At 37.8% G+C, this 27,506-nt stretch overlaps 1 protein-coding gene across 1 annotated transcript in view; it reads left to right on the top strand.

Moving 5' to 3' along the window:
- The window catches only part of USP54 (ubiquitin specific peptidase 54), a 118,026-nt gene that overhangs the window by 50,130 nt on the left and 40,390 nt on the right, over positions 1-27,506 (top strand). The window contains exons 2-3 of the mRNA XM_069459992.1: positions 8,405-9,243; positions 12,890-12,982. Coding sequence (XP_069316093.1) covers positions 9,097-9,243; positions 12,890-12,982 — 240 coding nt within the window. The 5' untranslated portion in view covers positions 8,405-9,096. The remainder of the gene's footprint in view (positions 1-8,404; positions 9,244-12,889; positions 12,983-27,506) is intronic.

Genomic DNA, 27,506 nt, shown 5'->3' with positions numbered 1-27,506 from the left:
AAACTCACTTTTTTTGGGTATAGAGTTGTGTTTTGTCAAATGTATCGAGGGTAGTATAACTACCACCATAATCAAGATACCGAAGAGTTCCTTCACTCTGGTGCTGCCCTTTATAATCTACTCCTACCTTCACCCCCGACTCCTGGCAATCTCTGATCTATTTTCTCTTACTATGATTTTTGACTTTTCCAGAATGTCATATAAGTGAAATCATACAGTATGTAGTCTTTTGAGTCTGGCTCTTCACTTAGCATAGTACATTTGAGATTCATCCATCTTGTTGTCTATATCAGTATTCTTTATATTGTTAGATCATGGTCCATAGTATGGATGTGCCATTCACCAGTTAAAGAACATTTGGGTTGCTTCCAGTTTTTGGTGATTATATGTAAAGCCACTATAAACATTTGTGTACATGTTTTTGTGTGAATATACTATAAATTCTCATTTCTTTTGGGTAAAATACCAAGGAATAGTATTGCTAGGTCATATGGTAGAAGTATAGTCATGTGTCATTTAATGATGGGGATATGTGTCATGTGTAATGATGAGAAATGTGTCATTAGGCAATTTTGTCATTGCATAAAGATCATGGAGTGTACTTGCACAAATCTAGACGCTATGGCCTGTTACACACCTAAACTATTGCCTATTGCTCCTGGGCTACAAACCTGTTCATCATGTTACTGTACTGAATATTGTAGGCAATTGTAACACAATGGTAAGTATTTTTGCATCTAAACATATCTAAACATAGAAAAGGTACAGTAAAAATATGGTATTATAACCTTATAGGACCATTGTTGTACTTGTGGTCTGTTTACCAAAACATCATTATGTGGCTCATAGCTACATATTTAAGTTTATAACTAATTGCCACCTGTGTCATTTTACATTTCCATCAGCCATTTAGGAGAGTTCCAGTTGCTCTGATTCCTCATCAGCATTTGTATTGTCAAGTTTTACATTTTTTTGTTTTTGTTTTTAGCTGTTCTAATAGGTGTATAATATGGTTTTAATTTCCATTTCCCTAATGACTAGTAATGTTGAGCATCTTTCCCTGTGCTTATTTGCCATCTGTATATGTTCTTTGGTGAAGTATCTATTCAAAATTTTTGTCCATTTAAAAAAATAGGTAGTTTTTTTATTCTTAAATTTTCAAAATTCTATTTATATATTTTGGATATAAGCCATTTATCCATTATGTGATTTGCAATATTTTCTTCTAATCTTTTGGCTTGTCTCTTCATTAACAGTGTTTTTCACAGAGAAGTTCTTAATTATGATGAAGTCCAGTTCTATGATTTTTTTTCTTTTATGGATCATGCTTTTTTGTTGCTGTATCTAAAGAATCTTTGCCTAACCAAAGGTCACAAAATTTTCTCCTGCCTTCTAGATTTTATAGTTTTAGGTTTTCCATTTAGGACTATGATTCATTTTGAGTTATTTTTCTATAATACTTAAGGTATGGGTTAAGGTTCAATATTTTTTGTATGTGGTGGGTATCCCAATTTGTTCCAACGTCATTTGTTGAAAAGACTATCATTTCTTTATTAAATTGCCTTTGTACTTTATTAAAAATTGATTAACCACATGTATAGGTCTATTTATGGGCTCTCCATTTTGTTCCATTGATCTGTCCTTTCACCAGTACCATGCTGTGTTAATTACTGAGTCTTCCAACTTTGTTCTTCTGTCTGAAAATTGTTTTTGCTATTCTAATTCCTTTGCCTTTCCGTGACTTTTAGAATCACCTAGTTGATTTTCTAAAAACAAAACAATCTTGCTTGGATTTTTGATCGGAAATTGCATTGAATCTATGGATCAATTTGGAGTGAACTGACATCTTAATAATACTGAGACTTCCAGTTCATGAACCTGGCTTACCTATCCACTTATTTAGGTCATCTTTGATTTCTTTCACCAGTGTCTTGTAGTTTTCAGCATATAGGTCCTACACATAATTTGTCTGATTTATACCTAAGTATTTTATATTTTGTGGTATTATTTTATGGTAAATGGTACTTTAAAAGAATTTTGATTTCCAGTTGCTCATTGTTAGTATATAGAAACACAATTGATTTTTTTAATATTGATTTTGTATTCTTTGACCTTGCTGAACTCACTTATTAGTTCTCAGAACTTTTTTATGGATTCCTTGGGATTTTTAAATGTAGGATTATCATGTTGTCTGTGAATAAAGATAGTTTTATTTCTTCCTTTCCAATCTATATTTTTAAGTTTCTTTTTCTTACCTTACTGCACAGGCTAAGACCTCCAATATGATGTTGAATGGGAGTGATGAGAGTAGACATCTTTGCCTTGCTTGGGACCTGGGAAGGTAGGAGTGATCCCATAAAAATCTATTTTGGCTGGCAACTAACATTGCTCTACTGCTAAGGAAAAATTCAAGCCTTCTGCCTTTTTGTGTAAAATGCACACAAATAAATTATGAGAGATATTAAAGATAAATATTAATTAAAAACTTTAATTATATAACATGAATTTGAATAGTAAGAGACAGGAGGCCAGTATGATCTATTTGCAATAGTTTAGATGGAGGTAATTGGTCGGTAAACTAGGCTGATGACATTAGAAGTGAAAAGGAATGGTCACTATATGAGATTTTGAAGGAGGAATTGACAAGCTATTGTGACTTGAATAGGAAAAGGGGAGAGAGCTAGGAAGGAATCAGAGGCTACTAAGGTTTTGAACCTGGGTGAGTGGAGATACCATTAGTAAAAAGAAACGGGAGTCAAAGTAGGAACTGTTTTGGGGGGAAGGAGATGATTTCAGATTTGGATACATTGAACTTACTGTGAAAGTGGGACAATGTAGTTGGTAATATGGCTTCAGAGGTCATGAGATTTTTGATTTATCAGTTCAGAAGTGATGGCTGAAGTTCTGAGAAAGGCAGAGAAAAGAACACCAATGGAAGTACTGTAGAGAGGAGCAAGAAGGTCTGATTTAAATTTTAGGGAATGCCCACTTTTAAGAGAATAGCAAAGGAGAGAGAAAATGACCTATCAGAGCAGTAGGAAAACCAGCATTTATTTATCATTCTTTCATTTTATTCATTCTTTCATTTTCTTATTAGCCTACCCAGTGAATCCAGGACCATGTAGCATCAAAGTAACCTAGGAGGGTGGGATGGCCAGCAGTGTTAGTTAGGTGTTGCAGAAAAGTTAAGAAAAATGAGACTTGTGGAAAAAGCCAGTAGATTTTGAAATTAGGAGATTTCTTTAGAAGGCAAATGTTCCATGAAGTAAAATTGTGTTGGTAGGGTGAGGGAGCAGTACCGTGTTCTGAAGAGATTGATGGTGAGCAAGGAGAGGCAGCAGTTGTAAATTATTAATTCTAGAGACATTTAGTAATGGAAGGTTGAAAAGATTTAGGATAATAGGCATTGGAGTTAATAAATTCAAGGTGGTCTTTGTTGTTGCTGTTGTTTTTAAGAATATAGGATATCTGAGGCCGGGCGCGGTGGCTCACGCCTGTAATCCTAGCACTCTGGGAGGCCGAGGCGGGTGGATTGCTCAAGGTCAGGAGTTCGAGACCAGCCTGAGCGAGACCCCGTCTCTACTAAAAATAGAAAGACATTATATGGACAACTAAAAATCTATATAGAAAAAATTAGCCGGGCATAGTGGCGCATGCCTGTAGTCCCAGCTACTCGGGAGGCTGAGGCAGTAGGATCCCTTAAGCCCAGGAGTCTGAGGTTGCTGTGAGCTAAGCTGACGCCACGGCACTCACTCTAGCCTGGGCAACAAAGTGAGACTCTGTCTCAACAACAACAAAAAAAAAGAATATAGGATATCTGTATGTAGTTATCATTAAAGGAAAAAGAGCTCATGATGAGGGAATGTTTGAAAGGCAGTAATAACAATAACAATCATTTATATAGCAATTACTATATGCTGGATATTGATATTAGCACTTCACGTGTATTAACTCATTCTAATCCTCACAATAAACTCTAAGATACCATAGATATCATTTGGATTTATTGACATGTAGGGTGTATCAAGGAATTGAGGTTGTTGATTTACCAATGCAAATATAGTTTCTTAGATAAATAACAAGCTGCTATAAAGATGAACAGAAACTAGAAATGTGGACTACTTTCCCTGGTTAAACTGTTTGGATATTTCAGTGTGGTACAGTTTGTCTTCCCAACGTTTGGGTTACTTTTGGCTTTAATCACTAGTAATGGAGCCGGGCGTGGTGGTTCACCCCTGTAATCCTAATACTCTGGGAGGTTGAGGCGGGAGGATTGCTTGAGCTCAGGAGTTCGAGACCAGCCTGAGCAAGAGCAAGACCCCCTCTCTACTAAAAATATAAAAATTAGCCAGGCGTCATGATGTGTGCCTGCAGTCCTAGATACTCAGGAGGCTGAAGCAGGAGGATTGCTTGAGCCCAGGAATTTGAAGTTGCTGTGAGCTAGGCTGACGCCACGGCACTCTACTCAGGGCAACAGTGAGACTCTGTCTCAAAAAAAAACAAACAAACAAAAAACTAGTAATGGGACTACTCTCTCTTCATTAGAAACTGAGATACTGTTCATGGTTTTTCCATTTGAATCACTGATCAGTTAACATGGACATTCTTTGTAGACCTTCTAAAATGTTAACCTATTCCTTGTAATAGATTTAGTTATTTGCCTTTTTAAGTTAAACTTTGCATTTCAAAAATAATTGTGAAATTCAAGTCTTTCTCCTAGTATGTAGTTAATTTGTACTGACATACCACTAATCCTATGTGAGGCCAGTTGTTCTTTTTATACAATTAGGAGACATGCTCTTGTTGGCTTATAACTTTTTAGTATCCTGAGGTCCCCAAAATAAAACTTAACTTTTTGCTTTTAGACATAGCTGTTCACTCATTTCGTGAACTCATTATTTGTTCTTTGTTTTCAAAATTTGCTAGTACTATATTTTCTCATGTTATTGCATTTAATCTCAACCACTGTGTGAAATAGTATTATGCAACTGTTTTAGAGACCCAGAAAACAAAGTTCAGGACATCTAAGTATTATAGTTTGTCTGGGATTATACAAAGTATTAAAAATGTGGAAATTGAACCCATGTCTAGCCCTAGTCCTCTTTGCATTATATCACAGTTATTCTACATCACTTGCTTCTTAGAACAACTTGGCATTATGCTGTATTTGAAGCTCTTTTTTCATGTAAATAGTATTCAAGCTTTATTTCATTTTGTTTTATATTCATATCTATACTTTTTTGTCTTTTTCTTTTCTCTCTCTCTTTTTTTGAAACTGCCATGTCATCTGGTTATTATCTACTAGTGTAATGATTTTAGTTATACTGTTGCATACAGTATGAGGTAATTCTTACATAATTTTAAATTCTATCAATTCCTTTTTAACTTAAAAAAATATAATAATTTAAAGCAAAGCTTATAGAAAAGCTGCAAGAAATGGTACAAAGAATTCCCATATACTCTTCAGCCAGCTCCACCTATTGTTAAAATTTTATTGTTTGCTTTACTGTGTGTTCTCTTTCCCTCTCTCCCTCCACACACACATATACCGAGTCATGAGTCCCTTACCAAGGGGAATATGTTCTGAGAAATGTGTTATTATGTTTGGTATAGTAAATATTAGGTAAGTATAGTAAATACATAAACCAGTAACATAGTCATTTATTATCTTACCAAGTATTATATACTGTACATAACTGTGCTATACTTTTATACAACCGGCAGCACAATAGGTTTGTTTACACCAGCATCACCACAAACATGTGAGTAATGTGTTGCACTATGACATTAGGATGGCTGCCACATCACTAGGAGGTGGGAATGTTTCAGCTCCATTATAATGTTATGGGACCACCATGTGGTCCGTTGTTGACTGAAATGTTATGCAGTACATGACTGTGTGTGTATATGTGTATATATACATATTTTTTTTCCTTCTGAACCATTTGAGAGTAAGTTGTAGACATTATTCTCATTTATACCTAAATACTTCAGTATTGCCTAAAAAGTTCTTTTTCTTTTATATGACAGGTTAGACATTAGAGCTATATAGAGATAGAATTATGATTTTCTTTTTCTTTTTTTTTTTTTTGAGACAGGGTCTCACTCTGTTGCCCAGGCTAGAGTGCCGTGGCGTCAGCCTAGCTCATAGCAACCTCAAACTTCTGGGCTCAAGCAATCCTCCTGTCTCAGCCTCCCGAGTAGTTGGGACTACAAGCATGTGCCACCATGCCCGGCTAATTTTTTCTATTTATTTTTAGTTGTCCAGCTAATTTCTTTCTATTTTTAGTAGAGACGGGGTCTTGGTCTTCCTCAGGCAGGTCTTGAACTCCTGAGCTCAAACAATCCGCTCACCTTGGCCTCCCAGAGTGCTAGGATTATAGGCGTGAGCCACTGCACCCAGCCGGAATTATGATTTTCTTTCTCATCTTCAGTAGATGGCATTGGAGAAGGATTATGTTGTTTGATGCTGGACTTACAACTTAAGTGAGAAGTTTTTTGTCATCAGCTTTCTCTGGACCATTTGTTACTGCCTCTACCTTTGTTCTTTTTGGTGTTTACCTTTAGTTCCTGACACACCTAGAGCGGGTGTGAGAACTTACTGCCTTACCCTACAATAATGCTGCCATTCAGAGCCTGAGAATCTTTTTTCTGCTACTGCTTTTTTCTCCCTTTGCTCCCTGTACTCAGAGGTATGTGTCATAGGGCAGGCTGAGTTTCAGTAAGCTCCTAATGTGGATATTGGAAACTCCACCTGCCTGCCAAGTTCTTTTGGCTACAAGCAAAGTGGAGGCTTGGTACTTGTCATTCCTTTGCAGTAGTTGAGCTGAAGGAATGCTGAATGGCTTGTTGGAAGTTGCTTAGCGACTTCGAGTCGGGTGTGTATGAGGGTGTGTGTATAGAAGTGAGGGTCTTGTAGTCTGTGTGGGAGATATGGGTTCCTTCCTGGTGTCATGTTAATTATCAGGCACTATTGAGTGCCTCCTTATAACTACCATTGTGATGGGAGCTTTTGGAATAGAATAATAAAATATATAATTAAGTCACAGTGGGTAATAGTCAAACAATTCTAGCTCTGTCACTTAACCATCTTTGAAGTGGGCAAGTTAATGTCTTTAAGCCTCACTTTATTTTTTTGTAAAATGGAACCATTAATACCTACCTGATAGGGCTGTTATGAAGATTAAATAAAGAATGTAAGTATAATGTTTAGCACATGCCTGGCACTACTGTTTCATTTCATGTAGTCAAATTCAGGATTTATGACTGATAACCATATAAAACAGAGAGTAATAAAAACAGAATAATATGGCAGTATAATGTATAATCAAATACTTTAATTGTGACATGTAGATTATAAATAGTCTGGGAATTTAGAGAAGGGAAAGAACAGTCTTATGCAACTATTTAATATTCCTGTGCCTCAGTTTTTCCACTGGACACACTGTGGATAATACTAGGTGATCTCCCAGAGAATGATAAAGATGTTAAAGCATTTTGCTTTTTTAGGTGGTGCATATGATGGTGTGAAGGAAAGGAGAAGTTTGAGGAACTGTTAGAAACCAAATTTAGCACTTAACATTCTTAATTTTTTCCTTATGTGGACATGGCAGCCTTACAGGAAAACGTAAAGCTGGAGATTAGGTGTTTTCCTTCCAGAAAAGGTGCTTGCTTTGGTATCACTCCCTGTTGTCTCACTGGCATTTCAATTAGTTAAAAACTAAACTTGGTCAATGGATCGCCTCTGATTGTGAGCCCCTTGGATATAATCTGGGGATTTAAGTGATTTATGACCCACATTGTCTTTCTGATCCTCTGGCAGAAATCAAACAAACAAACAGAAACAGGGAAGAAGTAGATTTAGTTCTCTTGGACTAGATATTAAGGACATGTGAGTTACCCACCATCACTGTTTCTCTGGGATGGGACGTCTTTGCTCAGAACAGAGTTTAGACTGCTAATTTGGCCCTTCTACCTTTCAGCAAGTTTTCATAACCATACAAATGGAAAACACCTTTTAAAAAGTGTTTTATTCACAACATCCAAAAGAAAACTGTTTCAATTCCTAGTTTGGTGTGTGCATAGTGATTTTTGTTTTGTTTTAAAAGTTTGTATTTGGTTTTTATTTCTGTTTAGATCAACTTTCTTCTTCTTCAAGAAAATTTCAGAAACATTTCCTCAAAGTAAAGTTACTCATAGCCTTTTTTTTTGTCTCTCTAGTTTGAGTGCTTCTCTTTTTTGTTGTTGTTATAGTTTTTTTTTTTTTTTTCTTGGCATTGTTTGCCAAGGTTTCAAGTTTATAGTGAGAGGTGAGGCAACGTTGATCTTGGCAGAACAGTGCAAAGCCAGTAGAGTCATTAAGTGACGCAAGCTTTTGGTTTTTTTTTTTTTCTTTCTGTTAAAGCTTTCTGACACAGCTGGCTATTCTAGTCCCAGAAGAAAAGAGAAGAGACTTTCTGAAGATCTGGATGGGATGATAGAAGTTTCGGGCACGTTAAAAAGAAGCAACGAAAACCTCAGCCAAACCTCAGATAATTCAAACAAGCTTCTTGGCTTTGTGGAATCTTTTTCAGTTGCTCAGAACTTTAATTTTTACTTCAGAGGATGATGGGACAAGGCAATAGTGGGCGAGGAGGGTTATGTTGGATTCCTGCTTATCTACCTGCATCTCCTTCCAGTTGGAAAAATCTTCAGTCCACAAAAAGCATTATTAACAAGACTGAAGAACACATCTTACCTGATCCTGGATGCTGTTGGCATTGAGGATTACATCCAGTGCACCAGGACTTTATGGAGGCAGTTCAAGAAAAATAGAGGGAAGCAATACTTAAGGATTTCTCTGTTTGCATTAGTCCTGTGCCGTGTTACATTTTGGGGATTGTCTGGAACAAGTGAGGGATGGCTCTGTCATCTGGATCTAAGAGGATATCTTGAGTCCCTTGAGCTACATATATGGTGTTTGGAAGGCATTAAACTCAAAGTCTTTCAACATAAATTCACGAAATTTTGCATTCTCTTGAGAATTCAGCAGACAGAAATTCCCTGCCAGAAACATACAAAACTTTCTCTGTGTTTTTGGGTTAAATGTGAACAATAATGTCTTGGAAGAGAAATTATTTTTCAGGGGGCCGTGGTAGTGTCCAAGGGATGTTTGCGCCTCGAAGCTCCACTTCCATAGCCCCCAGCAAAGGCCTCAGCAATGAGCCAGGACAAAACAGCTGCTTCCTCAACAGTGCCCTGCAGGTAAGGGTAATTTCTTTCTTTTTGGTGAGCTTTGACTTTTAGTTGCTAATGCTGTATTTCTGATAGCTCTTTTAAATATTATACTTGACGGTTTCTGTTTGAGGTCAGTAACCTGAGGTCTTTTTTTGTTGATCTGTATAATCTTAGGCAAGTCACTTCATCTCTTTGAATCTCAATTACTTCATTTGTAAAAAGGAGGATTAAAGATAATAAGAGAAATAAATAATAACTATTATTTACCTGCCTAAAGGGAGGTACCAGATGATCTTTCTACTTGTTTATCAACTTTTTTCCTGAACCAACTTTACCATTTCCTTTTCTTCCTTTTGAGATCAAGTTGTCTTATCACCCTAGTTGCTTTTCTCTAGTATAGAAAGCAAAATTTTTTCCACGAGTCAGAGACTTTCAGGTATGTTTTTCTTGTCCAATAATATTCAGGCTCTAAACCCACACACTGAATGGAATCCAGTCTTTGTCTACTTCTTCATCTCCTCCTTTTGAGCTCTCCTGTATTGGCTCAGGATTGATGTCTAGTCAGATATGCTTGAACAGAGCTAGTGGAAAATAAATTCCTTTAAGGTGATTATTTACCCTGGATTTTCCCTTATGCTGTTGCTTGCTATCTTACTGGTCTCATAATCCCAAAGCTTCCTGTCTGTCTGTCTGTTCTGCCTACTCAGGCCCATAGAGTGTTAGGTTCATCCCCCTTGGCCTAACTTTCAAGTAATTGTTTTCTCCTTTTTTGCTTTTATGCTTTTCAGAGTAAAAGTAAGTGAAATTTGCCACCCAAGATAATTATAGTTGGGTAAAATATTAGCTTGACTGACTTCTTAGATGTAATGAGAAAATGGGTTACTATGAGAGAAGACAAGACAAGATAAGGTATTTGGTATAAAGAGCACTGGACTTGGGAATAAGGAGACCTGGATTCTAGTTTTAGCCTTCTATAATCTAGTTGTGTGGCCAGGCGCGGTGGCTCACGCCTGTAATCCTAGCCCTCTGGGAGGCCGAGGCGGGTGGATTGTTTGAGCTCAGGAGTTCGAGACCAGCCTGAGCATGAGTGAGACCCTGTCACTACTAAAAATAGAAAGAAATTATATGGACAGCTAAAATTATATATAGAAAAATTAGCCGGGCATGGTGGCACATGCCTGTAATCCCAGCTACTCGAGAGGCTGAGGCAGGAGGATTGCTTGAGCCCAGGAGTTTGAGGTTGCTGTGAACTAGGCTGATGCCACGGCACTCTAGCCCAGGCAACAGAGTGAGACTCTGTCTCAAAAATAAATAAATAAATAAATAAATAAAATAAAAGTTTCAGCTGAGTGTGGTGGCTCATGCCTATAATCCTAGCACTCTGGGAGGCCCAGGCAGGAGAATCGCTTGAGGTCAGGAGTTCGAGACCAGCCTGAGCAAAAGCGAGACCCTGTCTCTACTAAAAATAGAAAAAATTAGCAGGGTGTGGTGGTACACACCTATAGTTCCAGCTACTTGGGAGGCTGAGGGAGGAGGATGGCTTGAGCCCAGGAGTTTGAGGTTGCAGTGAGCTATATGATGTCACTGCACTCTAGCCAGGGTGACAGAGGGAGGCTCTGTCTCAATAAAAGTTTCATACTCTCTGTTTTCAAGTTTTTGTTTGAAAACATTTAAAAATCCTATGCTATCAAGCCTATAGAAAGAATTTAATTACTTTCCCCAATTACTACCATAAATTTCATGTAGTTAGGGAGGTTGGTTAGGTGTTTTTCTAGGATGATGCACATTAAGTTTTTGAGTGACTTTATATACTGATGATACTTTTGTAATTTAGAAGCGGGCAAAATAAAGCATTGCTATAGATGTGTGTGTTTACCTCCTTCCTGGCCATAGTCCAGGTTTTTGTAATTCTGTTTCTTTCTATATGTTGTATCTATATTGTCAATTGAAACAATAATATTTATGACTTTCCATTCTAATTTTCAGTGTCATATACAACATATATATGTATATATACACACACACATACATATTTCTGTTTCCATACTTAAAGGTTGAGGCAGTGATGGTTTTAGAGTCCCTATTATAATCATGTTACATGTTGAAAATAATTATTGCTATGACCTAATATTCTAACGTTTGCTATGAAACCTTTGTTTGCCACAGATGTGTTGAATTGATTACATTTGTTAAAAAAGGGTTTATTTACTTGGGGGTATAGCCTGTTTCAAAGGACCTTTAGAGGCCAGGCATGGTGGCTCATGCCTATAATCCCAGGACATTGGGAGGCTGAGGCAGGAGGATCACTTGAGGCCAGGAGTTCAAGACCAGCTGGGACAACAAAGTGGCACCCTTTCTCTACAAAAAATAATAATAAAAAATTAGCTAGGCATGGTGGTATATATCTTACTTAGGAGGCTGAGGCAGGAGGATCACTTGAGCCCAGATGTTGGAGGCTGCAGTGAGTCATGATTATACCACTACCACTCCAGCTCAGGTGACAGAACAAAGACCCTGTCTCTAAAAAGATAAAAAAAAACCTTCTAGGACTCTGGGAGGCCAAGGTGGGAGGATCACTTGAGCTCAGGAGTTTGAAACCAGCCTGAGCAAGGGTGAGACCCTGTCTCTACTAAAAATAGAAAAATTAGCTGGGCGTCGTGGTGTGCTCCTGTAGTCTCAGCTACTCGGGAGGCTGAGGTAGGAGGATTGCTTGAGCCCAGGAGTTTGAGGTTGCCGGGAGCTAGGCTCACGGTACGGCACTCTAGCCTGGGCAACAGAATGAGACTGTCTCAAAAAAAAAAAAAAAACCTTTTAGAGTATGTATCTTGAGACATAAGTAAGAAGAAGCTCCAGAAATATGCTGTGATCTGGAGCTCCAGAGGTAGTGGTTTTTCATGTTCAGATTCCCTTAGTTTTTTACCTAGTGTCCTTTTCTGTTCCAGGATCCCATCCAGGTTACCATGTTTACATTTATTGGTCATGGGATAGTTTCTCAGAATGTTCTTGTTTTTGATGACCTTGATACTTTTGAAGAATACTGATCAAGTATTTTGTAGGATGACCCTTTATTGGAATTTTTCTGATGTTTTTCTCATGATTAGATGGTGTTAATGGGTTTTGGGGAGGAAGACAACAAAAGTCAAGTACCAAAGTACCATTCTTATCCATGACATTAAGGGTATGGGCTATGACTATGATTTGTTTATCACTGTTGGTATCACTATTATTTTTTATCCTGTTGACTTCAGGAGGTCACCTCTCTCAGAAAGGTCCAAAAATTGAGAATTCAAATGAAGACAAAATTCCACCCTGATTCAAGCTTCTAATATAAATTTTAAAATATTCTTGCTTTTCTTGTGTGGACCATTAAAATAAACCCTCATTATGTAGATTTTAATCCATAAATTTCCTCTTCAGGATCACATTTGATGTTTGTCATACCATCTTTTGATTGTGTGACCTTTCCTTTATGATCAAATTAATATCTATCCCAAAATATGGCCATTCATCCCTCACCTTTTTTTGACATTTGTTTTAACGTACTAGAATGAGCTTTTCTCTTGGAAATAAAGATATCTTCTGCATGTATTACCTATGTTTTCTTGAACTCTTTACTTCAAAATTAAATGGTTCCTCTTCATAAAGTAATGAAGTATTTTCCCTTTTTTGCCAGGTTTTGTGGCACTTGGACATCTTCCGACGTAGCTTTAGGCAGCTTACAACACATAAGTGCATGGGCGATTCCTGCATCTTTTGTGCTCTCAAAGTAAGTACTTCAAATTTGTTTCTTCTCACTATCATTAAGTTGCCAAATGGTCAATATTTAGGTGGTTTGGTTAATCAGGGTGATATTAAAGAATTTACTACTGAATTACCTGCTTGTGGTTTAGTGCAAAAATGAATATGATTAGTTTTGCTTGCTTCAGAGAATTATACTTGGCTTGGGTATTCTCTTTTTCTGAAACTTTTTTGCTTTTAGAGCTTTATTTGATGTGATAGGGTACTATTTAAATGTGCTTCTACTTTGAGTATTTACCTGAAAAACTAATTCTAAATTTTCATTTTAAAAGAACAACTAAGTGTTTTTAATGGAATTAACTATTGCCAGTTAAAGCAAAGTTTAGCAATGAATTCTTCCTATTGAGAAATGCAAATACTAAAAATTTCCTATTTTCCTATTCCTTAATGTTTCCCATTGCCACATGTAATAGATTCTTTATGCCAGTTCCCCACTTCATGCATTGTCTGAATAAAATAAAACCAGGAATTCGTTTAGAGACAAAGAAAATGGCCTAAAGTGAGAGATTTCTGTTATGCTGTTAATGAAAGAACTATGTATGATGTGTAACAGACCAATTCTCTCTTGCTTTGTTTTCCCAACATGCAGTATCCCTTTGTTTTCTTGGTCCAGATATATAATGGATTATTTGTGTCTGGATGAGTCTGTCTGATTTCTGAGTAAGCTTCCACAGTCATTTTTCAGGATGCTTGCATATGATCATTATATGTTTAATTTAGTTGCTTTTAAATCTTCAAGTAGGAATTGTGACCAAAAATCTAGGAGAATTTCCCAGTTAAATTGGTTATTTGCAATAACTGATTCAAAACATTTTTTTGACCAGCATCGCTTTGGAGTTTTAAGTCCATGATAGGCAGATATCTTTAGAAAGAGATAAGTGAGTCTTCTGAATTTTTTGCCACTTCGGTCACAAACATCTTTTTTTTTTTTTTTTTTTTGAGACCGAGTCTCCTTCTGTCTTCCCAGCTAGAGTGTAGTGGTGTCATCATAGCTCACTGCAACCTCCAATTCCTGGGTTCTAGTAATCTTCCTGCCTCAGCCTTCTGAATAGCTGGGACTATAGGCACACGCCACCACACTCAGCTAATTTTTTAAGTAGTAGCTAATTGTTTTTAGTAGAGATGGGGTCTTGTTCTCGCTCAGACTGGTCTTGAACTCCTGACCTCAAGAGATCTTCCCACCTTGGCCTTCCAGAGTTCTAGGATTACAGGCATGAGCCACTGTGCCTGGCCTCAGGTGGTAGTGGTTTTTTTTTGAGATGGAGTCTCGCTCTGTCACCTGGGCTAGAGTGCTGTGGCATCAGCCTAGCTCACAGCAACCTCAAACTCCTGGGCTCAAGCAATCCTCCTGCCTCAGCCTCTTGAGTAGCTGGGGTTACAGGCATGCGCCACCATGCCGGATTAATTTTTTCTATATATTTTTAGTTGTCCAGCTAATTTCTTTTTATTTTTAGTAGAGATGGGGTCTTGCTCTGGCTCAGGCTGGTCTTGAACTCCTGAGCTCAAACGATCCGTCCGCTTCAGCCTCCCAAGTGCTAGGATTATAGGCGTGAGCCACCGCACCGCACCCCATTCTTTTAATTATCATATACTTGGCTGGGGATGGTGGCAGGTGCTTGTAGTCCCACCTACCCAGGAGGCTCAGGTGGGAGGATTGCTTGAGCCTAGGAATTCGAGGCTTCAGTGAGCTATGATTGCACCACTGTACTCCTGCCTGAGTGACAGAGCAAGACTCTGTCTCTTGGAAAAAAAAAAAAAAAAATATATATATATATATATATGTATATATATATGTATGTATTATATGTAGTATACTTCATTTGAAAAAATTATAGACTTGGAATACAGATGGATTAATTTGAAAAGTGTGGAAGAGCTGGGCTTGGTCCTAGTAGACAAGAAGTTTAAATTGTTAGACTAGCTATAGTTTTCAGGATATATTCCTTTATCCAGGCTGGAGGGCTTCATTTCCTTAGAAAAGGGAAGTGGTGATTAATGTATGAAGGAGTCAACTTGGGATGGATCGTTAGCACCCGGATCCTCCTATAGGATGTCTCTTTTGTTCCCCACTTAAAAATATCTTTATAGAATATGAAAATAATACAACTCATCATTGAACCAGATCCTGGTCAGTGTGAATGAGATAACAAAAATATAAAGATTATAAAGGAAGAAACAGTTGTCATTATTTGCAGATGATATTCTATTTAAAAAATCCCAAAGAATCTACTGATAAATCAGAAGAATCAATGTGAGAGTATAAGGCCTGTAATCCTAGCACTCTGGGAGGCTGAGGTGGGAGGATAGCTTGAGCTCAGGAGTTTGAGACCAGCCTAAGCAACAGTGAGACCCCATGTCTACTAAAAATAGAAAAATTAGCCAGGTGTTGTGGTGTGCACCTGTAGTCACAGCTACTCGAGAGGCTGAGGCAGGAGGATCACTTGAGCCCAGGAGTCTGAGATTTCAGTGAGCATCATGACGCCACTGCACTCTATCTGGTGCGATAGAACGAGACTCCATCTCAAAAAAAAAAAAAAAAGAATAAAAGAATATAGCATATTGCTACATATAAGATGAAGACATAACTTTCAATTGTGTTTCTATAACTAGCAACAAACAGAAAATGCAATTTAAAAAACTTTTATAGAAGCAAAGAAGTAAAGAAAAAAATTAAAAAGCAGCAAAGTATATGAGGTAGATATGAATAAATCTAACAAAAAAGGTGCAAGACATTTGTGTAAAACCCCCACAGAGATCCAGTATAATGAGTAATCAGAGTAAACACTCTTCTAACAACTCTTTAGGTCAAAAGAGAAAATTGCCAGTACCATAGACCTTTTCCTTCCCTTCCTTCTCAGTGATATCTATTGCCTTTCTCCCACGGGTATCCTAATATTTGTGGCAATCACTTCCTTGTTTTATCTGATAGTTTTACTTTCTATGTAACCCATTATTTACATTACTGTTTTTGAAACTTCATTACAAATGGAATCATTCTATGTAAATTTTGTGTGTGTTTGTTTTCTTTAGGTCATCAATATGTTTAAAGGATTATCCATATTGTTTATAGGTCTATTTTGTTTATTTTTGTTTTTAATATATGGTATTTTTTTATGTAAATAAATTACTATATTTGTCCATATTGCTGGTAGTCATTTGGATTGTTTCTAGTTTTTTATTTTTATGAACAATATTACTAAGAATATTCTTGTACATGTTTACATGTATATACATTTGTGTATATGTGCAGAACTGGAATTTTTGGCTCATAGGGTATACATGTCTTCAACTTTTTTAGATAATGCCAACTTTTTCCAATATTTCCATGTGTTTCTCAACGTGGTGGTACTAATGTACACCCTCACCAGCAGGCTTTTTTTGGAAGTTGAGAAAAGTCAGGTCTGAAATTTATTTGACAAATAGTGAAAAATAAGACACTCCTCAAGAATAATAACAAAGTAAGTGACTTGTCCTATATATCAGTCAGAGTAGGCTAAGTTATGTTGTGGGAACAACCCTAAAATCTCAGTGGTAAATATACCAAGGATTTATTTCCCATTCATGTTACTTGTCCACTGCAGGTTAATAGGGAAGCTACTGCTGTGACTACTGGTTATAGTTACTGAGAATCTCAGCTGCCAAAGCTACAACCATATTGAATAGTTTTAGTTGCTATGCCAGAGGGTAAAAAAGAGCTCTGGCTGGTTTTGTGCAGGCAGTTAAATGCTCAGCAGGTCACTTCTGCTCACAACTTGTCAACCAGAGTTAACATCTTGTCCCAGAGAACCACAAGGGAGTCGGAAATGTGATCTTGTGATGATTTTTAAGAGGGGGAAGAACCAGAAGTATTTGCCAGACAGTACTAATGACCACCATACTTTATCAGATATCAAGAATTATTATAAAACTATAATAATTAAGATAATATAGTACCTACAAAGTATGACAAATAAACCAATGGAACAAAACCAGTTCAGAAATAGTCATATTGGAAAGTTGTTATTTGTCCTGTGATCAACAGAGACAGTGGACTTTTCAGTAAATAGTGCTTAGACAATTGGTTATTCACATGGGAAAAAAAAAAAGAAAATTAGACTCCTACTTCATACTGTATCAAAAATAAGAATTTCAGATGAATTAAGGACTAAAATATAAAAGACAAAATTTTATAAGTTTTAGAAGAAAATATGAGAGAATATCATGACCTCAGAGAATAGGGAAGGAATAATTAAATAAAACATGAAAAGTAGAAAGTTAAGAAGTTGATACATTTAGTACAGAAAATGCAAAAACTTCTGCTCATCAAAAGACTCCATAAAGAGAGGAAAGAGACAATGCTATAAACTGAGAGAAAATATTTGCAATCTATATAACCAACAAAAGTATCCAGCATAGAACTCCTATAAAAAATAAGTAAAAGATGAATGAGTCAAGAGAAAAATGGGCAATTCTATAAATAGGCATACCTGAGGATAGAAAATGCAAATAACTCCTAAGCATATGAAAGGTACTTACTTTCATTAGTAATCTAAAAAATGTAAATTAGGCGCAGTGGCTCACGCCTGTAATCCTAGCACTCTGGGAGACCGAGGTGGGAGAATTGCTCAAGGTCAGGAGTTCGAGACCAGCCTGAGCAAGAGCGAGACCTCGTCTCTACTAAAAATAGAAAGAAATTATATGGACAGCTAAAAATATATATAGAAAAATTAGCCGGGCACGGTGGCGCATGCCTGTAGTCCCAGCTACTCGGGAGGCTGAGGCAGGAGGATCGCTTGAGCCCAGGAATTTGAGGTTGCTGTGAGCTAGGCTGACGCCATGGCACTCTAGCCTGGGCAACAGAGTGAGACTCTGTCTCAAAAAAAAAAAAAAAAAGAAAAAGAAAATGTAAATTAAACCATACCCTTTAGGTTGGTAGAAATTTAAGAAATCTGATGAAATTAAGTGTTGCCAAAAAGATGGAATAATGAGAACTTTACATGCATTGCTGGTTGGAATATAAATTGATACCACTACTTAAGAAAACAGTTTGTCATTGCTTGGTAAAACTGAACTTATATATAACCTACCACCTAGCAATTCTACATGTAGATGTACTTTGTAGAAAACTTGATGCATAATGTTCTAGAAGAGATATTCAAGAATGTTCAAAGTAGTATTTTTGTGATTTATAGAAAAATGGAAACAACCGATTCTAACTGTAGTAGAATGGATTTTAAAATTATGATTTATTCCTATAGTGAAGTGCTATTTAGCAATGGAAATGGATGACCTACAGCTATATACATCAACTTGGATTACTCTCAAAAAATCACATTGATTGATAAAAGCAAGTCACAGAAGACTACATAAACCATGATTCCATTTATATACAAATCAAAACTAGGTAAAACTAAACAACACACTGTTCGTGGATACATGTGTATGATAAAACTGTAGAGATTTTCACAAAATGCAAGATAGATACTGGTTACCTCTGGAAGGTGGAGGGAAGAATATGTAACCAACTGGGGAGCCTCAAACTCATGGTTAATTTTTCCATTTCTTAAATTGGGTGGTAGGCACATGAACATTTATTGTTCTTTGGCTATATATGTATACACATTATGTTTGTTCTTTTTTTGTATGATGATTTTTGTTTTAAAACATAGAAAAGTACCATAACCATTCTAGGAAGCACACTGAAATATAAAGAGGAAAACTGAAGCTTGCCTGAATTCCAGTACAGAGATTGTCATTTCTCTTTGTGCCTCCCCTCTGGTTTATCATATTTCTGGTAGTAAGTCTTTTTGCCCACTGTTTTTGTAAAAAGAGTACTTTTTTTCAAATCCCTAAATTGCTGCTCTATCTGTAGTATATTCCCACTTCATTTATTTTAACCTAAAAATACCCTGGAGTGCTATTTTAAAGTTACTATCTTATAACCTTGAAGTGGCTCCCACTTGTCTCTTAAATCACTTAAAAATGCATGTTTATAGACATTTTAAAACCTAATTTCACACTTTATTTTCTTCTCCATTCCTTCCCCAGGCATTCTCCATTTCAGCTATGATAGCAGGTAGTGCACTTGCTTTGCTTACCTGTTAGACATTTCAACACCATTCACTTTGCCTGGAGTGTTCGATTTCCCTTTTGCTAAACCATATCACCTTTCAGAACTCTGCTTCAGAAGTTACCTTCTTCATGAAGTTTTAGAACTATTATCTCTATCTACATCTGTGATGGTTTGACTTAATAGTAATTAATAGTAATAGCTAAAGCATGGCTGAATGAGTTTTTGGGAAAGTATTTGCTCAGCTCTTCTTCCCTCTTGGTGTTCCTCACAATACCTTGTACAATGCCTGTACCATGATATCGTATAAACAGTCTACTTTTCTGGGTTGATTGAATCTCTTAGTAGTTCTTGGGTTTTAGTTACGGAATTTTTGATATTTGCCTTTTTCTTCCATTTTTCCCTCCATCTTTTATGATCTTTCTCACTTTTTGGTAAGGGAAGGATAAGATGTGTGTGTGGTGGGGGGGCAGGGTTGATGGGAAAGATCTGCTGAAGGGAGAGTGAAGGCCTGGGATTCTGTCAGCAAAACAGTTATCTGGTATCCTGAGGTTAAGTTACATGTTACCTTCTGGTGTTTCCAGTGTGGGTGTAATTCTGTGTATTTAAATCCCATTTAAAAATTAGAGGAATGTTTGGTAAGGCTAATAATTCCTTTTTTGCTAGCTCTTCATGACCTCTTATCATGCTCTAAAGCTGTTTGATATATAAAATTCTTATTTCATAGTTTTTTTTGTTTTTTTTTTTTCAAAACAGGCAGCTCCAAAATTCCTCATTTGAAGTACAGTTGGTCCTTGAACAACATCGATTAGAACTTTTGTAGGTCTGATTATATATGTATTTTTTTTTTCAGTAAATATATTGGAAAACTTTTTAGAGACTTGTAACAGTTGAAAGTCTTGAAAAAACTTGCAGATGAACTGTGTAGCTAGAAAAATTGAAAAAAAATTAAGAAAAAGTTAGTAGATATGTCATGAATCCATAAAATATATGTAGATACTAATAGTCTGCTTATATACTGATCACCTGGTAAGGCTTCTGGTCAACAGTAGGCTATTAAAGTTTTCAGGGAGTCAAAGGTTATATGCAGATTTTTGACTGTTTGGGATTGGTGTCCCTAAACCCTGTGTTGTTGAAGGTGCAACTGTGCTTTGTAAGAACTTACCAGTTCTGTAAAGTCAGATATCCTGATGTTGGAGCATAATTGTTCACTCTAGTAACCATTATTAAAGGCAAAAAAAAAAAAAACAAAAACCAAAACTAAAACAAACCACTAACATGTTTCTAGGTTAATCAGAGGCTAGCCAACTTTCCCTTAGCCTGATGTTTATATGAGGGATTTGCCCTTCCATATCCGATTGAAAGATGTGTCTTCCTGCTCTTTCTTTAATTATGTACTTTATAAGCACCAACTCCTAAAATGCTGTTAGGGTCGGCCTTATGTGAATACCTTTTGGTTCATGTCTTTAATATTTTTACTTTTTCTTCTGCTCTATGAAGATCTGTCAGTATTTTTGTGCCTTGTGATCTTTACCAGATATTATAGTATATGTTGTATCTAGTGCTTATAATTGCTTTGATTTGTATATAATATTTATGATAATCTATTACATTTAATCCTGTAAAATGTACTGGGTTTTTTTCTGTGTTACTTGATACTAAGCCCCTAAGGTAAATTCAGCCTCAAAATCTTGCTCGCAAGTTACTAATGATGCCTTTTATTGAAAAGAATTTGTGTCAGTGTGTCATTCTGCTTACCTTGAACCATGATGTCAGTCAACTCTGACCTAAAAATTGAAGAAGTTTGTGTGTTAATAACCCTGTTCCCTCAAAAACCCCAAATTTAATCCATCTCGTATCACAAAGATCTTTTCTGACCCAAATTGTTGTCATGCCTATAGTCTAGAGCTCTATTTATTATTCATATTGAATCTGCTCATAGACCCTGAGCCCCCAGGGTATGACTTTACTTTGGTGTTGGCTTATTTATTTATCTCTGTTCAGGGGAGGAAATCCGTCCTCTGTACTTAGTATGCCACAAAGATTTTGTTCTCCTTCCAGGGATTGTACTAGAGGCTTTGCAGTGCCAGGATGTAGGACAGAGTGTTTTTTGTTACAGGCAAAGCAGAATGTGCATTGATTGATTAAAATCAACAGATCTTCTCAATTAGTGATTTTTCTTTTATGAATGCTAGTATAAGGCATAAAAGCCTGGGAATGGTGCTTAAAGGGCGTGGGTAGGTGGGGAGGAAATAGGTTTTCATATATAATGTGTGCTGTACTGTCTGTATATGCAGAGCAGTTAGACTGTTCCTATGGGCTGGAAGGTATGTGTTCTGCTCGTAGTCTACTTGCTAATTGGGAGAAATTTGAGGATTCAGGAAATAAATCCTTTAGTATTTTTTGAGTTATACCATGTATGTGTTTCTCTATTGGTTACTGAAGTATAAGCACAGCGCACAGGGAGTAAAGTAACCTAAGAAATCACTCATTCTTTTTTTTTTTTTTTTTTTTGAGACAGATTCTCACTCTATTGCCCGGGCTAGAGTGCCGTGGTGTCAGCCTAACTCACAGCAACCTCAAACTCCTGGGCTCAAGCAATCTTTCTGCCTCAGCCTCCCGAGTAGCTGGGACTACAGGCATGCGCCACCATGCCTGGCTAATTTTTTTCTATATATATTTTTAGCTATCCAGATCATTTCTTTCTATTTTTTTAGTAGAGACAGGGTCTCGCTCTTGCTCAGGCTGGTCTCGAACTCCTGACCTCGAGCAATCCTCCCTCCTCGGCCTCCCAGAGTGCTAGGATTACAGGCATGAGCCACCACGCCCGGCCAGAAATTACTCATTCTTTTTTTTTTTTTGCAGAGACAGGGTCTTGCTCTGTCACTGAGGCTGGATGGAGTGCAGTAGTGTAGTCATAGCTCACTGAAGCCTCAAACTCCTGAGCTCAAGTGGTCCTCCTGCCTCAGACTCCTGATTAGCTAGGACTATAGGCATGAGCCATTGTGCCCAGCCTCATTATCCACTATTGATCTAGTCCTTTTTTTTGTAGATTGTAGGAATGGAAGGTTCTTCATTGTTCCAGTATCAGAGAGAATTAAACTCATTATCTTGGACTGGCTGTTTAAACCAGGAAATTAGATTTCTAGTATGTTCCCTGGAAATTTTAGTTAGCAATAAACAACTCTCACATAAGGAAGTATGTCCTTATGTCTAATCCAGATATCATCTATTTGAGTTTAACTTTCTTGTTTTGATTACTTATGTGTGGATTTGAGCATGTTTGTGTGGTTCTTTGATTATCCTTCCTTAGTTTTAAATTCATGTTAGGCTGTGTCTAGTTTAAGTATTCCCAACTAATTTAACCATTGACATAACTTGAATAGTAGAAAACTGAATCCTTCATCCTTTTTAAAATTTGGAGTTCAGAATTATACATGATATTCAAATAGAGAGGGGTATGGATGCAAGGAAAAATATAGAAGATCATGATTCTTTCCATTCCAGAATTTATGGCAGAGCCTAAAACTTAGATAATCTTAAAACCTTTGTGTATGTCCAGAAGGGTCCTTGCTGTTAGTTTTCCCTGTGGGGTAAGTGGTTATGTATTGATTCTCAAAATTTGATTTGCATACTGTTGGTAATCTATAAGGGTCCTGCATCTTTGATCTTGGCAAAAATTACTAAATTATTATATTTTGTAAAATCTCAACATTAGTTTATGATATACCATGAAAAGCAGTGCCATTCTCATGTCGAATTTGGCCCGTTTTTCTCTCTATGTCTCTCTGTCCATCCTCATGAAGCTGTGATGTTTCTGTTCATCTGCATTTCTGTCTTCATGTGTATGTGGGTGTTTGTCTCTTTTGCACAAGTAACAAGAATGAGTGTGTTATGTAGCTTATTATGGTCTTAAACCTCACCACTGCAGGTCCAAAATATTGAGTTATGAACTGAATGCAAATAAAGCCCTAAAGTCATGATGAGAATATGGTATTGATAATTGAATTTAATTTTGAGAGACTGTTAAAGGACATGTGGGTGCTTTTCTAATCAGGAAGTCCAGAAGGTAGTTGATTTTATTTTATTTTATTTTATTTTTTTATTATTTTTTTTTTTTTGAGACAGAGTCTCACTCTGTTGCCCAGGCTAGAGTGAGTGCCGTGGCGTCAGCCTAGCTCACAGCAACCTCAAACTCCTGAGCTCAAGCGATCCTCCTGTCTCAGCCTCCCGAGTAGCTGGGACTACAGGCATGCGCCACCATGCCCGGCTAATTTTTTCTATATATATTTTTAGCTGTCCATATAATTTATTTCTATTTTTAGTAGAGGTGGGGTCTCGCTCTTGCTCAGGCTGGTCTCGAACTCCTGAGCTCAAACGATCCGCCCACCTCGGCCTCCCAGAGTGCTAGGATTACAGGCGTGAGCCACCGCGCCCGGCCGGTAGTTGATTTTAGACATAGAGAGTTCCAAGGAAGAAACTAGCCAGCTATTCTCTTCCTCCCCCAAAGTTAGATCAAGAGTTTGTATTGGCCCAGCGTGGTGGCTCATGCCTGTAATACCAGCGGTTTGGGAGGCCAAGGTGGGAGAATCACTTGAGGCCAGGAGTTTGACCAGCCTGCGCACACAGTGAGAACTTGTCTGTACAAAAAATTTTAAAAATTAGCTGGGCATGGTGGCACACACCTGTAGTCCCAGCTATTTGGGAGGCTGAGACAGGAGGATCACTTGAGCCCAGGAGTTTGAGGCTTCAGTGAGCTATGATCGTGTCACTGCATCCCAGCCTGGGTGACAGAGCAAGACCCTGAATCTTTAAAAAAAAGAAAAAAAAAAAAGAAAGAAAAAAAAAAAAAAGGCTGGGTGTGGTGGCTCACGCCTGTAATCCTACCTGGGAGGCCAAAGCAGGTGGATCCCTTGAGGTCAGGAATTCAAGATCAGCCTGAGCAAGAGCGAGACCCTGTCTCTCCTAAAAATAGGAAAAAATTAGCCAGGCTTGTTGGTGCATGCCTGTAGTCCCAGCTACTCTGGAGGCTAAGGCAGGAGGATCACTTGAGCCCAGGAGTTTGAGGTTGCTGTGAGCTATGCTGATGCCAAGGCCCTCTAGCCTGAGTGAGACTCTGTCTCAAAAAAAAAAAAAAAAGTTTATTAAAATGACTGGATATTTGATGATATTAAAGAATTATTATCACCTTTTTGGGTGTGGTAGTGATATTGTGGTTATATTTTCAACAAAAAGTTCTTATATTTTAGAGATAAAATATTTACAGATGAAAAATGTCTGGCATTTGCTTCAAAATGATCTGAGAGTGGATTAAGGGGGTGGGTGGTATAAATGAAATGAGATTGGCTACAGGTTGATAATTGTTGAAGTTGGATGATATATATGGCAGTTTATTGTACTATTGTGTCAACTCTTGCAGGTTTGAAATTTTCTACAATAAAATGTTAAAATCCTATGTTATTGTTTTGGGATGCCAAAAGGGCAAACATTTACCTACTTTTTCCCTTCTTGAAAGAGAACTTTCTACATTCTTTTGAACACACAAAACCAGTGGAAGTTCTCTTTTCTAGTAGTCAGGGATCCTCAAGGACTAGCTCCCTTATCTTCCTTCCTCCCAGAGGGTTGTATTTACAAACAGGCCGGATGGGCCACATTTAGGTTCTATGATTTCCAGGAGGTACAGAGAAAGGAGTGATTATGAGAGCCAAAATGGTAAGTGATTTGGGAAGTCTAGATCAAGAAGAGAAACCCTAAGAATTGAGTTAGTGGCAGGGCATAAAGTGTGTCACACCTTTGCAGAAGATATTGCTGGACACCTCATAGGGGTGAGTTGGGCTGCTAACTAGGGCACTTTACAAAGATCTTGGGTTTAAAAAGCAGCAAAATTAGTGACAGCCTTTCTCTTTAAGCCTCACCTTCTCTACTCATGACTTTTTAGAGGTAAGGCTAGGAAATCTTGAGAGAGAAATAAACAGCTGTGCCCTGCCAAAAGACAAGAGTCTGGGTTTTAGAGAAAAAAATACTTAAGCAACAGCTGCATTTGTAGATAGATGCCAAAGCACAAAGACTTTCTGTCTTTATGGCACTTCTATCTTATTTACACGGTTTTTACTAATCCAAATAATTATGTGCTCATGTGGATAGAATTGTTTGCTACTTGATCCAAGAGAGGTGGGTGGGGAAGCACCTGCTTTTAGTCATTAAAGTCTTGTTGCTTTTGTACTGCATCCAAGAAAATAGTTAACAGACAAAAAGTAATTTGCCTTTTCCTGAAAATGAAAAGGAAGACCTCTTTGGTTTCACTCTGTGAAGAAGAGCAGAGAGAAACCTCAGAGGTGGGTTTTTTTCTGCTTATTGAAATGGAACCATCAGGGACCCAAAAGGGAAAAGTTGATTCCTTGGTTTCAGTTCTTCCTGCCCTTTTTCCGTGCCTACCATAGAACTCAGCAATTGGAAGAATACCAGTTTTTGTTCCTTATTGGTGCTGCCACCTGTTCTTACTGCTGAACTAAATGTTCTTGGCTTTCTTTGGTGTGAACAGGATCTCCCTCTGGGAAAGGTGGGAGGAGGGTAAAAAAGGGAACGAGAAGAGGCCCGTTCCAGCCCCTGTGCTCATGTGAGAGGGACACACAGGGGTTAGTGTGCTGCTCTAACAGAGGGGCTTTGTGCTACAGCCTCATCCGGAGCTGTAGCTCCACAGATGCATGCTGGGCTGGCTCAGGCTGCTTTATCCCTAATACGCTTGCTTTTTCCTAACAATAGCAGAGCAAGACTGGCAACAATAATTAAAATAAGAAAATAAGGAAGATTCAGTCAGAGGCCGTCCTGAATGCATTCAGATACTCAGTGTGTATGGAGAAGGCTGCCTGTAATTAAGTGATGAGAAAAGATTATAGCATGGAAATGTTGATGCCACTGAACACAAGACCCAGATCTGTTGTTACAGACCCACTGCGGGTACAGGCAGAGCTCTGACCCTAGACCTTTCCCTTTCTCTGCTGAAACCCTTGTTATCTAGGTCATGGGAAACCTGCCTCTCTTGAATGGGAGCAACAGAATAGAGAATAGAAAAGAGTTTAGTTCTTCCTACCCAGATCGCAGAGACTGAGGAGTTAGCTCAAGGGAGAAGAACCTGACTCAGAGCCCTTCTTCAGCATAGGATAGTGGCAGAAAGGCTCTTTAGTAATCTAAAACAACTCCCAAATAGAATAATAATATGATAATACCTAACACTTAGCATTTATTATACTTCCAGGCATTAGTCTTAACCCTAGGTGGTAAATACTATTATTAACCCTCTTTTAAAAGAGAAAATGAGGCCTAGAGAAGTTAGGCCTAGAGACCTTGCTCAAGGTCATATAGCTAGTAAAGTACCAGGGTTGGGATTTTGAACCCAGTTTGGCTCCAGAGTCCCTGCTTTTTACAGTTACATTATGCCATCTCTGAGTGGCATGCTGTCTTCTCAATCAGGGTCCTCTGAACCACAGAACACAGAAAGTGATTTGAGTGACTATTTTCTTAATTCTCCCTAGGATGGTATGTTGTAAGTAGTACTATCCATAGGAGAGAAGTTAAATTCATTAGTTAACAGTTGAGGCCTTAAAGTATTAGGACTTAATTCTTTTTTTTTTTTTTTTGAGACAGAGTCTCACTCTGTTGCCCAGGCTAGAGTGAGTGCCGTGGCGTCAGCCTAGCTCACAGCAACCTCAAACTCCTGAACTCAAGCGATCCTCCTGTCTCAGCCTCCCGAGTAGCTGGGACTACAGGCATGCACCACCATGCCTGGCTAATTTTTTCTATATATATATATTTTTAGCTGTCCATATAATTTCTTTCTATTTTTAGTAGAGATGGGGTCTCGCTCTTGCTCAGGCTGGTCTCGAACTCCTGAGCTCAAACGATCCGCCCACCTCGGCCTCCCAGAGTGCTAGGATTACAGGCGTGAGCCACCGCGCCCGGCCAGGACTTAATTCTTAAGGAAACTCAGTTGAGAAAGACTAAAGGGGTTGAAGTTTGCAAATGTCAGATTTGTACAGAGCTATCCTGGAAATAATTTCCTATTGGTTTGTTTTGGAAACAGTTTTGGACTCTGAACAAAGAATCAAACCTCACCCATCCTTTGCTCTGAGGATTGAGCCTATGTCAGCAGTAATGTCTTACCAGTAACAATTGAGAAAGAGTAGTAGGTTGGGATATAATAGTGGTGACTAAGTTTTGCTATGCTGAAGTGACTTTCAGCAAGTCATCAGGTTGTCAGGTCACTATGCAATTTGTAGAAGTGGTCACTGTTTTTCCCACCTTCCTTTTCCTTTGTTTCTTCTTATTCCTCTGAAGTTTCAAAATCCCTTAGGTCACTGGACAGATATCCAGCTTATAAACTGTGGACCTAGACTTTCCTTTTGGTCAAGTTAAAGAGGTCACTGATAGACATTCTTCCCCTTCC

This window comes from Eulemur rufifrons, chromosome 28 (genome assembly GCF_041146395.1).
Source record: "Eulemur rufifrons isolate Redbay chromosome 28, OSU_ERuf_1, whole genome shotgun sequence".
NCBI classification, from domain to species: domain Eukaryota; kingdom Metazoa; phylum Chordata; class Mammalia; order Primates; family Lemuridae; genus Eulemur; species Eulemur rufifrons.
This window is presented reverse-complemented; position numbering and strand designations above follow the sequence as displayed.